Below are 13,514 nucleotides of genomic sequence, written 5' to 3'. Positions count from 1 at the left end.
CCTTGGATCAGCACTCATCGCATTGGATTGTCCCTGCCTATTTAGTTTTCTGTCTCCCTCCCCACTAGGCTGCGAGCTCTCTGAGGGCAGAAATTGCCTTTCATCTCTATATTCCCAGGACTTAACCAAAGACTAAGTACATAGTAGCTGCCAATACATGTCTGTGGGTAGACCAACAGATAGATAGACAGATGGATTGAATGGATGGATGGATGACCCACCCAAATCAGTAATAGTTTGCATTCTCCTTGGGAAGACAGACCTTAGAGGGTGAGTGCCAAGAAAAATGCTGAATATATTTTAAAGCTGTGGCAAACCATGGATTAAAAAAACAGGTGCCTTAGTCAAATTCAAACCTACTTGCAATTTGTTGCTTTATGTTCCTGTTCACACAAGCACTGTAATTTTAGATCAGGGATTGCTTAGTAGGCAGGTTTCAAAGATGTGGAAGGGGGAGCAATCTAATCAAAAAGGCTCAAACTAGGAGCCAAGAGGTCTAGCTTCTCTTCCTGATCTACCCTGCTTCAACTTCCCGATTATGTAACCTAGATGAGCTTCTTATCTCCATAGGCTTCCACTCTCTGGCCTCCTGTCTTTCCCCTTTACACCCATCCTCCACCCAGTTATTTTTCTTGAAAATAAATTAATCATCTTGGTTATTTGCTTTAAAATCTCCTTGCTGCCTCCAGAGCAAAGTCCAGCTTCTTTGCAGTCAAGCAAGGTCATCCTTTGAGACGGGTCATCCTTTGTCAAGTTCCTTATATCCATTACTCCATGGCCCCATTCCTCTAACCAAGCTCTTTCATGCCTCTGTGTTTTTTCTACACATATGCTCTGATATCAGAACAACTTTTGGCCTGGTACAGTAGTTCACACCTGTAATCCCAGCCCTTTGGGAGGCTGAGGCAGGCAGATCACTTGAGGTCAGGAGTTTGAGACCAGCCTGGCCAACATGGTGAAACCCCATCTCTATTAAAAATGCAAAAATTGGCCAGGCATGGTGGTGGGCACTTGGAGTCCCAGCTACTTGGGAGGCTGAAGCAGGAGAATCGCTTGAGCCCAGGAGGTGGAGGTTGCAATGAGCTGAGATTGTGCCAATGCACTCCAGCCTAGGTGACAGAGCGAGACTCCGTCTAAAAAAAAAAAAAAACAGCAATAACAACAATTTTCCACACTCATTCCACCTGGTGAGCTCCTCTTTGTTCATCTTTTAAGACCCAGCCAGTGGAGCCCTAGAAGTTGCTTTCTCAACAAGGCCTCTTCTAACTCCTTCAGTGAGTGTGAGCACCTCCTCCACTCTGCTCCTGTAGCATTTTCTCTTGTTTATGTCAGATCTCTTATAACCCTGATAGAAATTTGCTTACTCATCCATCTATCTCAGTTGCAAAACTCTGAGTTCCTCTAGGCCAGGGGCCATTATTAGTTGCCAGCACTCAGAACGTTCTACAATATATGCTGGTTGAAAAAAATCAACTGAGTTATATTGAATTTTACATGAACTGTCTCCCTAACTGTGACTGTTATTCACTTCTCTCTATATAAAATCTAATACTGAGATTGGGCTTTGTGAGCCCTGATCAGATAGTAGGCATTATTCTGTCCCCTTTATATTTGGTAACAACACTTAATTCTTATCTCAGCCCTGCAAAGCCTACATTACCATTACCATTACTATTACTGCTATTTACTGGCCAGGCACAGTGGCTCATGCCTGTAATTTCAGAAGTTTGGGAGGCCACAGTGAGAGGATTGCTTGACCCCAGGAGTTCGAGATCAGCCTGGGCAACACAGTGAAACCGAGTCTCTACAAAAAATTTTTTAAATTAGCCTGACACGGTGGTATACCCCTGTAGCCCCAGCTGCTCAGGAGGCTGATGAGGGAGGATTGCTTCAGCCAGGGAGGTGGAGGCTCCAGTGAGCTGTGATCATGCCACTGCACTCCAGCCTGGGTAACAGAGCAAGACCTTATCTCAAAACTAATTAATTAATTAAATACTACTGTTGCCATTACTTTAAAGATAAAGAAACTGAGGTCTAAAGAAGCTAAGTATCTTTCCCAAGTTATACTTAGTAGGTGGAAAAGCTAATATTTAAATTGAAGCCCCTCTCTTTCAAACTTCAAAACCCATGACCTTTCCACAATACCCCTCCTTCCCCAGAGGCCTGCACCTAGTAGGTTCTCGTTTGGTTGTTTAATTGCTCTGAACTGCTTTGACTAGGACTATGAGAGTCAGGCTCACCACAACTTGCAGCTGAGGCTTGGCCATTGCCATGACTCATCCATGAAAGCCCAGACAGCCGTATCTGAATGCTGGCGCACATGGAGATGAGACGCAGATCCTCTTTCTGGCAGGAAGTTGTGTCTTCTAGCACATGGAACCAGCACTCCATTTCCTGGGATCAGATGGAGCTCTCAGCAAAGAGGACCTCTCACAGTTCATGGGTTTGTCCTGATATCTAGCCCAGAAAATGCTTCCTGGCTCCCTGGAGAATGAGAAATTATTGGCTTCTGTGATGTTTTTCTAATCATTGAGCCCTCAAGGTGAAAGGTCTCTTGGATGGAAGTGAACATACCAAGTTTACCCAACCCAGCATGGCCTCAGGCAACCCCCAGCCACTCTCCACTAGGGCCCACATAACAGCTGGGGCTTCTTCTTGATAGACGCTCTTCAGCTCCTTGGCATACTTCCCCCCAAGCGTAGAAGTCTTCCAGGCCCCTGTGCCGCTGACATAAAGCAGAAATCCCACTGCAGAGCTCCCTTCAGGCTGAAAACTGTGCACAGAGCCCTCAGAAGTTTCCTCTTATTCTATTTTCCATGGTTGCTGCTAACACTTCAGTTTATGTGGAGAACAGAGGCTCACAAAAGGATGTATGCTCTTGTCCTGAAAAATGTCCCATAGGCGTATAGGAGAGCCCAGAGAAGTGTATTTACATGCTTGTGAATACTTATTATGTACCAGCTGTCTTACATACACCTTTTTTCTTGTTTAATCATCATGGCAATTATTTTCCTCTTTTAAAAATGTGTAAACTGAAACTGACTCTAAGCACAACAGCACTTTTTGTTTTTCATTAATAAAAGAGATATTGTGAACCTTTGACCTTAGGCCAGAGAAACAGTGCCTGGAGCTCAGCACAGGAGAAGGTAGGACATAGCCCCAGGTAGAATCCTTACATAAGACAGAGTCTGCTCATTGTCTGAGACTCCATGATATTTTGCAAGTGTTTTCCCGCTGGAATCAGGAATTAGATCTGGAGCCCAAATCCAACTGTCCAGTACTGTGAAAAGGAGAAGCAGTTTGGGTTTTACAAAAAGATACTTAGACTAGAAGTTTGAATACATTTGCTTGAATTCCAGCTCTGTTATTTAACAGATGTGAAACCATACTTTGGTTTTCTCATCTGTGAAGGGGGAATAAAAGTTACCAATCCATTTTAGGGTTTTTGTGAACATTAAACGAGATACTGAACATATGTGTGGAGGCCTGTAGAGGCCTGGCCTACTCAAAAGTGAATAATTTTCTTCTCCATTGCCCTTTCTTTAGAGCTCCATCCATGACTGGACTGCACCTCATTCCTCAGATTACTTTTTCTCCCACCCCTACCTTCACCAAGCTAAATGAAGAACAGTTTGGTATACAGGAAGGGGCATAGACTAGAAATTTAGTGACTTAAGTTTGAGTCCTGATTTTATGAATTACTGGCTGTGAGATATTCAAGTGAGTTGACAAGCCTCAATTTTCCTCATCTGTTAAACGGGAATAGGATCTCAGTACTTACCTTCTAGGGTTGCCTGAAGACTACGGAAGAGTATGAATACACTAATGCTTTGTCAGTTCTAACGTGCTATACAAATGCAAGTTATTCATCCAGCAAATATTTTTGACCACCTGGCATGGGTCAGGCATGTGCCATGATGAGGGTACAAAGACAATAAGACATGATCTCCTTTGAGCTTGCAGTCTGATGAGGAGACAGATAAGTACATGGGTAAATACAACACAGTGTGGTATGCGCCATATCAGGGGAGGGGCAGAACGCCTGAAGCACAAAGGAAGGGCACAGTGTGAGTTATCTATTGCTGCAAGACAAATTACCCCAAAACTTTGCAGCTTAAAACAACAAACATTTATTATCTCATATCATTTCTGAGAGTCAGGAATCTGGGAATGACTCAGTTGGATAGTTCTGGCTCAGGCCTTTCATGGAACTTTCATGGAATCAAGTTGTTGGCTGCAATCTCCCTCTCTCTCTCTCTTTTTTTTTTTTTTTTTTAAAGAGATGGGGTCTCCCTGTCACTTTGTTGCCCAGACTGGTATTGAACTCCTGGGCTCAAGCTATCCACCCAACCCGGCCTCAGCCTCCCAAAGTGCTGGGATTACAGGCGTGAGTCACCGAACCTGGCCTTCTGCAATCTTTAGAGACTTGACTATTGACTAGAGATGACAAATCTACTTCCCAGCTCACTGACATGCCTGTTGGCAGGAGGCTACAGTTCCTTGTCATGTGACCTTCTCTGTAGGTCTGCTCAAGATGGCTTTTCCCCAGGGATACGCAAAAGAGAGAGCACATCTAAGAAAGCCCTCAAGAGGAAGCTACAGTGTCTTTTACAACCTAATCTCATAAGCAGTATATGAGATCTGCCATTTTCACTTCTGCCATTGTGTGTTGGTCACAGAGATCAATCCTGGTACAAAGTAGGAGGGGACTACACAAGGGTGTGAAAACCAGGAGGTGGGGCTCACTGAGAGCCACCTGGAATGCTTGCTATAGAAGGTACCCAACACACTGGGAGAGAAGAGGAGCCAGGAAAAGTTTTTGAAGCTTAAGTCCAGGTACATTTTTACTGCTTCTCACAGTCTCTGCTGGATATTGGGCTAGTAAGAGGGAACTTTTTTTTTTCTATTTACATTATTCTGCTATTAAACAAAAATGACATTGTAAATAATACAGAGCAGACTTAGAGCTGTCCAGAAGTGGTAATGACTTTGCCGGTGGGTTTCCAGAGCAGCTGCATCCTGGTGAGGTCAGACCCCACTGGCCCCTTGTATGGCCTTTCAAGTCCATAGCCCACTCAGAGATGACCACCAATAACCACTACTTGCCCCTATTCATAATGCACCTCACACTGTACTGCAATAATGTGCTTATGTGTCTGATATCCCTCTAGACTGCCCTGAGTGGGCAAGGAACATGTCTCTGGCACATGGCTGTGTCTACCATCCAAGATGATGGTACTGTGCCTAACAGTTGGATGGCACTGTGCCTAACAGTTGGATGAAAAAAAATAATGGAATTTAAATAAATCAGAGGACACTGAAAACAGGCTCAATACAGGTAAATAATTATGTTTATGGAATTAGGCTAGGCGATTCCTGAGTCTCAGGCCCTATGATATATGCTTTGCGTATTTTATTTCATTTAATACTCATAATAAGCCTATGATAGGTATAATTATCCCCATTTAACAGATGAGGAAACTAAGGTCATACAACTAGAAAATGGCAGAGCCTGGATTTGACCCCAGACCTATCAGATTCCAAAGCCTGTGCAACTAATCATATCACATCTGGTGCTAGATCTTCTCAAACACACAATTGCAGATCTGAGGGATTTTTGGTGACTGAAAAAAAACAGATAAAAAAATTAAACAGCCTTAAGGAACAAACTGACGAACACCTAAGAACCAGGTATTTTCCCTACATACACATGCCTGTGTGCAAGTGTACACACACACACACACACACACACACACGCCCTTTATTTTTCCAGGAAAGCCTAGCTTAAGTCCCACCTCTTCCAGGAAGCCTTCCTTGACTCACAGTGATGTTTGTCTCCCTCAAACTCCTGCTGCACTTGCGATGGTGCCATTCAGCTGGTATTTACCCTTCGGAGTCTTGATTTGCAGTTTATCCCATTTGTAACTCAGGTTCATGGGTTTCTTCTCCATACACTAAGAAAGCTGGACTACTTCCCAAAGGACCTTTTTGTCTTGCACATTGTAGGAGGTACTTCCCGACTCCCCACCAGCACATCACCTCCTTGCAGGAAGGGCCATGCTTTTGCATGTGGCAGGCCCTCACTGACAGCAGCGCTTTTACCTGATTAGGTTGGAAGAGCCCACTCTCTATTGTCTCCTGACTAGATCGAAAATTCCTAGAGACCCATTATCATGTCCCAGCATCTAGCAGAGGGCGTGGAGTGTAGGAGGTTCTCCATAAGGAAATCCTGGATAAATACATGAGTGAGTGAATAAATGAAATGGTGGCAATGATTTTAACTTTAATGAAAACCTCTAGTATCCTTGGCATTACTACATTAATAGGAATAATGTCTTCTACTTGTTTTGTGCTTTGTCTTTCTCCAGGAAACATCTCCTTCAGGCCCTTTTCCTCCTCCCAGGGATTGTGCCTGCAGAACTAGGACAGAACACTTGAAATCAGAGTAGGCAGAGCTAGAGACACATAAACAAACTTTGACTTGGCTTGTTTCAAACTGCATGCCAACCCATCACCCTTCTGTTTGGACTTATTACCACATTACCTTCCTTTATTGCAAGATGTTTTCATAACATGAAGCAATACCCCAGCCTGTAGCTTTATTTGCACAGGTTATACTTGTGATCAGCTTCCTCTCAGATGCCATCCCCCATCTCCCATAGTAGGGGAGGAGGTTACTCCTTCATCTTAGCAGTGGCATTTCTCCCCTGTACCCCACTGTCAAATGGGAGATTTCTAGGAAGCCTCCTTCAACAGCTGCTCCTACACAGGATCAGAGGCCTCCTCTTAATCTCCCTCATTGTCTCTGCTAGGACCTTTCCTTGTTTTACCTATTTTTCTATTTTCTGCCTTACTGTCAGAAAGGCATATGGTGCAGTAGTAAAGAGCATGGGTTTTGCAATTAGAGCTGGATTTTCATCCTGGGTCTGCCTCTTATTAGCTATTCAGCTTGGGCAAGTTACCAAACTTCTTTGAGCTTCAATTTTCTTATTTGTAAACTAGGAATAATAATATTACCCGCTTCATAGGGTTATTGTGAGGATTAATACTGCAAGGGGTTCAGAACAGAGCCTGCAAATAATACACACTTCAGTAAATGTTATCTATCACAACTATTATATGGTGTGTTGACTGCTCACGCTGAGGATGACATGGGTAGCAAGAGGCTGGGGTGAGTTTTCATCATCATCAACATTTTGATGGAAAAAGAGAGAAATTCAGATTTACCAGCAAGGCACGGTGGCTCAGGCCTGTAATCCCAGCACTTTGGGAGGCTAAGGCAGGCAGATCACCTGAGGTCAGGAGTTCAAGACCAGCCTGGCCAATGTGGCAAAACCCCGTCTCTACCAAAACCAAAAATTAGCTGGGAATGGTGGTGCATGCCTGTAGTCCCAGCTACTTGGGAGGATGAGGCACGAGAATCATTTGAACCCAGTAGGCAGAGATTGCAGTGAGCCAAGATTATGCCACTGCACTCCAGGCTGGGCAACAGAGCAAGACTCTCTCAAAAAAAAGAAAAAGAAAGAAAGAAAGAGAAAGAAAGAAAGAAAGAAAGAAAGAAAAAGAAAGAAAGAAAGAAAGAAAGAAAGAAAGAAAGAAAGAAAGAAATTCAGATTTACCAAACACTAGACTGAGAGCCTTAGTTACCCAAACACATTTAATATTTAGAAAGGGGGTATGGGGCGGCTCTGGGGATGGCGGCGGACTAGCGGGTGGATCCCGGGAAGCGCTGTGAAATGGGCTGGCTCCCGAGCCAGCCGGGAGGACACTTACTACAGCTGCTCAGAAGCACCACTGGAAACTCAGATGTGGGCGCCCCAGCCAGAAGCAGAGAGGGGTACAGGGAAGCTACAGAGAAGCTCCTTCTGATGCCCCAGGGAGCAAGCCAACTCCTTCCAGGCTCCAGAAACACCACAGAGCAATATGAAACCTGTTCATGAGAGGACTCAGGAATGCCTTCCACCAAAGAAACGAGACCTCCCCGTGACCAGCGAGGATATGGGGAGAACTACCAGTTGCTCCGCTAACCACACACCCTCCAGTGATGCTTCTGAATGGTCCCGAGGGGTTGTGGTGGCTGGACAGAGCCAGGCAGGAACCAGAGTCAGCCTGGGGGGTGATGGAGCTGAGGCCATCACCGGTCTGACAGTGGACCAGTATGGCATGCTGTATAAGGTGGCTGTGCCACCTGCCACCTTCTCACCAACTGGCCTCCCATCTGTGGTGAATATGAGCCCCTTGCCCCCGACATTTAATGTAGCATCTTCACTAATTCAACATCCAGGCATCCACTATCCCCCAATCCACTATGCTCAGCTCCCATCCACCTCACTGCAGTTCATTGGGTCTCCTTATAGCCTTCCCTATGCTGTGCCACCTAATTTCCTACCGAGTCCCCTCCTGTCTCCTTCTGCCAACCTTGCCACCTCTCACCTTCCACACTTTGTGCCATAGGCCTCACTTCTGGCAGAAGGAGCCACTCCTCCCCCACAGGCTCCCTCCCTGGCCCACTCATTTAACAAAGCTCCCTCTGCCACCTCCCCACCTGGGCAATTGCCACATCATTCAAGTACTCAGCCACTGGACCTTGCTCCAGGTCGGATGCCCATTTATTATCAGATGTCCAGGCTACCTGCTGGGTATACTTTGCATGAACCCCCTCCAGCAGGCGCCAGCCCAGTTCTTACCCCTCAGGAGAGCCAGTCTGCTCTGGAAGCAGCTGCTGCAAATGGAGGACAGAGACCGCGAGAACGAAATTTAGTAAGACGGGAAAGTGAAGCCCTTGACTCCCCCAACAGCAAGGGTGAAGGCCAGGGACTGGTGCCAGTGGTAGAAAGTGTGGTGGATGGACAGTTGTTTTCAGGCTCTCAGACTCCACAGGTGGAGGTAGCGGCACCAGCTCACCAGGGGACCTCGGACACCGACCTTGAGGTCCAGCGAGTGGTTGGTGCTTTAGCTTCTCAGGACTATCATGTGGTGGCAGCTCAGAGGAAGGAGGAACCCAGCCCCCTCAACCTATCCCATCATCCCCCCGACCATCAGGGTGAGGGGCGAGGGTCAGCCAGGAACCCTGCAGAGCTGGCAGAGAAAAATCAGGCCCGTGGGTTCTACCCTCAGTCCCATCAGGAACCAGTAAAACATAGACCTTTACCCAAAGCAATGGTTGTAGCCAATGGCAACCTGGTGCCCACTGGAACTGACTCAGGCCTGCTGCCTGTGGGCTCGGAGATCCTGGTAGCATCAAGTCTGAACGTGCAGGCCAGAGCCACCTTCCCAGACAAAGAGCCAATGCCGCCCCCCATTTGCCTTCCCATTTCATGAAAGGCGCCATCATCCAGCTGGCTACGGGAGAGCTGAAGCGGGTGGAGGACCTCCAGACCCAGGATTTTGTGCGCAGTGCCGAAGTGAGTGGGGGGCTAAAGATTGACTCTAGCATGGTCGTGGACATTCAGGAGAGCCAATGGCCTGGATTTGTCATGCTACATTTTGTGGTTGGTGAGCAGCAGAGCAAAGTGAGCATCGAGGTGCCCCCCGAGCACCCCTTCTTTGTATATGGCCAGGGTTGGTCCTCTTGCAGCCCTGGGCGGACGACACAACTCTTCTCTCTGCCCTGCCATCGGCTACAGGTGGGAGATGTCTGCATCTCTATCAGTTTACAGAGCTTGAACAGTAACTCAGTTTCTCAGGCCAGCTGTGCTCCCCCAGGCCAGCTGGGTCCCCCCCCGAGAAAGGCCTGAGAGGATGGTCTTGGGACCCAGAGAGCTATGTGACAGTGAGGGGAAGAGCCAGCCAGCAGGAGAGGGCTCCCATGTGGTAGAGCCTTCCCAGCCTGAGCCTGGTGCTCAGGCCTGCTGGCCAACCCCAAGCTTCCAAAGATACGGCATGCAAGGGGAGGAGGCACGGGCTGCGCTGCTCCGTCCCTCTTTCATTCCACAGGAGGTAAAGCTGTCCATTGAAGGGCGTTCCAATGCGGGAAAATGAACCTCTTTCCCAGACCAGGACTGGGGCTTTACCCCAGAGCCTTGCCTCGCCACCGTGAGCAGGCAGAGGATTTGCACACGCCGAGCAGGGAATGGCTTTCTTGGCAGTGAGATTTGGGGGAAAGGGGAGGCATGAAGTCAGCCTCCCAAGGCAGGATCTGTTGCTCATTACCCCATGGTGTCCTTTTAGGACAACCCCAGAGGGTGTTGTGATCGGGAGCAGCAGGCCTGGGGCAAGGAAGGAAGGGGGTGCACACAGGAGAAGAAACATTCCAAAATCAGGGCCTCCCCCATCCCTAGCTCCTGCAAGAGAAAGTCCAGGCTTTGGGAGCAGATGGCAGAGGGAGGGAGTAAAGAGAGCCAAAAATGATGATCCACAGCTTATAGTAGCAGTTAAACTGTCAGAAGTTTTTTTTCTTTTTTTGTGGTGGAAAGGCAGGAGGCCCCAATGTTGGAAATAAGAGGGTTCCCACCCAGAACCCTTCTTGTGAGAGATGCGCACTTTAAAGGGTGATTTTGTTCCAGATGTCTGTGGCTGAGTGTGTAGGGGAGGAGCACTCTGATCTACAGGACTCTGCTTGATCCTCTGCTTCATAGCTCTTCCCCATCTCTCCTCACCATTCCGCCTACAAGGCTTCTAGCAGCACAGGGGCCCAGAGGGAGAGCCCCTTCAGGGTTCAGAGTGAAGTACTACCTTGCCAGGGATTCAGTTAGGAGACTTTGGGAGAGAGACTTGATAGCCAGGCTGACTGGGTTCTAGGCAGGGCCTCTGGAAAGGTAGCTCACCTAACAAAGCTCCTCCAATTCAGCATGCCAGACTCACTTTGAAATCTCACAGAATCTTGCTGGTAATGGTGACTTTAGAAAGAACTAGTAGACCCTTTTTTCCCAGGCACTGATCCCCCACCTTTGTGTTGTGCCTAAGTGCCTGCGCCACCCCCACCCTCCTGCTGCCCTGACCTCTGCATGGTGTCGTGAGCTGGGCCTCATTTGTAGCTGCACTGCCTTTCCTTGTCTGCAAAGTTGGTTTTGTCCACTCTGACCAAGACATCTAGTTTTTGGTGGGTAGGGGTCTCTCTGGTTTCCCCTTCAGCTATAATCTATTTTTAAAATCTCAAAATCATGTCCCCTCCACTTCCACTGCCAAACAGCTTGGTGGAGAAAGAAGAAGGGAACTATGCCCTGGGCCAGGGCAAATGCATGGCTGGGAGGGCCCATCATAGCAGTTTCACACGTCCCATATGCCCCTCACGTCTTATTCCACTGCTTCTCCCAGCATTCTGGTGTCTCCAAGCCATCCCCTCCCACTACCAGCTCTAAGATTCTAGGATAGTCTTGATAACATTTCAATACCTGAATAGATGTCATTTTGTGGTGGTATATTCCTCTGCAAAAAGTATTTTCAATCTTAGCTGCATTTGCACCCCCCCAGCCCCCGCCAATGTCTTAATCCCACATTTTCTTCACAACTTTTAGCATCAGCTCAGACCGTGGGGTTCCATTGGGTATTGGGAATTAGGCTCCCCCACTAGCTTTCAGGTGGGTGAGTTTTTTTGTTTGTTTTTTGGGGGTCTTTAGACTCTTGAAGGCAACTCAGGGTATTGTCCACCCAGCTCTCTGGTTAGACTTCTCCCAGACTATGATCCTGTCATGTCCTTTATAAGGTGTGGATTGGCCGCGACCTGGCCTGGCATCAGGAGTCCAAACCTCTGAGGTCTGATGTCTGCTCTGTCAAGGACTTTCGGCAAGTCTCGTGACCTCTGGCTCTTTCACTTCCTCCCCACCTGCCAAATGGGGATAAATAATCTTACCTACCTCCTGGGGGGAGGGGAAGTTCTGAGAATGGAGTCATTCTTAGTGTTCAGGTGCTAAAGGTTGTTCTCCTGGGGGAACAGAGTGACTGAAACTGGCTTGTTTGCTACAAGCCCTATACTCCACTCTTTCATTCCTTGAAAGCAGTCGCCTGGTCAGTCAGCTTTTGGGGGTCCATCAAAGGAAGCTGCTGACCTGACCACGAGTGCTTCAGTATCTGGTTTGTATCAGAACCAGACACCAACTGCGTACTGCATTTGGGATCATATCTTTCCCCTTCTCTGTCCCCCATTCTCTGAATGCTGCTTTCTCTGGCTTGTTTCCTACAGTGGGGGCCTGTGGGGTTGAGTCTTGAGGAATCTCCTCAAATGAGAGCCTTGGGAGAAGGCCTCATCTCTGGCTGTTTCATGAGCAGCTCATTCCTAGAGTTCATTGTTTGCACGGGTTTCTCACAAGCGTCCTTCCTCATAGGAAGGTTCATCAACTGAATTTAGTGACATGTACACAGAAGATGCTCAAGCAGTGTCTGCAAGGACATAAGCTGAGCTTTCTGCTTATGGGGCAAACCTATATCTAACCAGATACAGACCAATTAGTTTAAATCAAATCACGCTCCACTTGGGCTACTTGTGACTTTCCAACCTGTTAACTTCCACGGAATTCTGGAAAAGAGAAATTCTTGAGGACCCTGGCAGGTTGGGCCCTGACCTTTCTGTTGCTGCTCCTCTTTTGTCTCTTGCTGGTGAAGCAATACCAGCAGCTCCTGTAATATCACAATATCGTTCCATGCATATATAACATATTAACACTTGATTTTGCTGAGCTGCAAAGGTATCTCATAAAATATGGTCCCCAGGAAAAGAAGCTCTGTGCTCTAAATCTCGGTCAGAGCTGTGGCCTTCCCCTTGCCTTTAACCTCTAGTTTAGTCTTTTCCTCCAGGCATGAAAAATATGACTAACCTGTGGTGTGTCCATTCTTCCTTATAGGAATTTCCTGAGTTTGCAGGAGACATGAGAGCAGTTTTTAGAGAGTGAGTATTTTAGTGGGAAGTTGTCAACTTTTTAGGAATGAGCAGTTGACGAGGGCCAGAGCCTGTCTCTTGTCAGCAGTAGGAAGTTTCCAGCTCTTAGGAATAGAAAGGAGGACTGCTGACTATCTGGCACTGTATAAAAATGTGTATACCAATTTGGGAATAGGGGAACCCAGTCATGGATGGATAATAAGCCAAGTCTTGAATCATTCCTATCAAGATTAGTGTACATGAGGAAGAGGTGGCATGGGGGGAAGGGGATCTAGGAGTTCAGAGCTGAGTGCTTGTACCTGAGGGGAGGGACCTCAGCCGATCTGGGCTGATCCTTCTATATTCTTGGTCCCAGTTTGTCATACCACCAAGGGCTTTGCTCTGCGCTGCTTTGCCACTGCTGCTGTCTGCTCACTGTCCTGCCTGCTGCCCTCTACAGCTCCCTATCCTCCATGTCTTTGGCCATGTAGATTAAGTCTAGGCGTCCGGTTCATTCTTACCTGTGTTAGGCCACATTATTTTATAGCAAAGTCATGTTGAATAGGGATGGTATGAAATGCTGCTGGTGGACTGGTGAATCCAAAGGGATATGGCTTCAGTGCTGTTGGGAGCCTTTTGGCTCCAAATGTCTGACTATCTTGAGGAAGAAACAAGCAGCTTTCTACTCGTGGTGTCTTCTGTTGTATTAACTTCTTTCTTT

General features: G+C 47.3%; 1 protein-coding gene across 1 annotated transcript; it reads left to right on the top strand.

The window, feature by feature from the left end:
* Nucleotides 1-7,684: 7,684 nt before the first annotated feature.
* On the top strand, nucleotides 7,685-10,265 carry LOC117080032 (ataxin-1-like). The gene is given in 3 exon segments (XM_033204522.1): nucleotides 7,685-9,295; nucleotides 9,298-9,716; nucleotides 9,718-10,265. Coding segments are annotated over 3 exon segments (2,055 nt in total). The 5' UTR covers nucleotides 7,685-7,923; the 3' UTR covers nucleotides 9,982-10,265.
* The last annotated feature ends 3,249 nt before the right edge of the window (nucleotides 10,266-13,514 follow it).

The sequence above is a fragment of the Trachypithecus francoisi genome, unplaced genomic scaffold, assembly GCF_009764315.1.
Source record: "Trachypithecus francoisi isolate TF-2019V2 unplaced genomic scaffold, Tfra_2.0 Lachesis_group8, whole genome shotgun sequence".
In the NCBI taxonomy this organism is placed as follows: Eukaryota; Metazoa; Chordata; class Mammalia; order Primates; family Cercopithecidae; genus Trachypithecus; species Trachypithecus francoisi.
The sequence above is the reverse complement of the archived record's forward strand: the minus strand, read 5'-3'. Positions and strand labels throughout refer to the sequence as shown.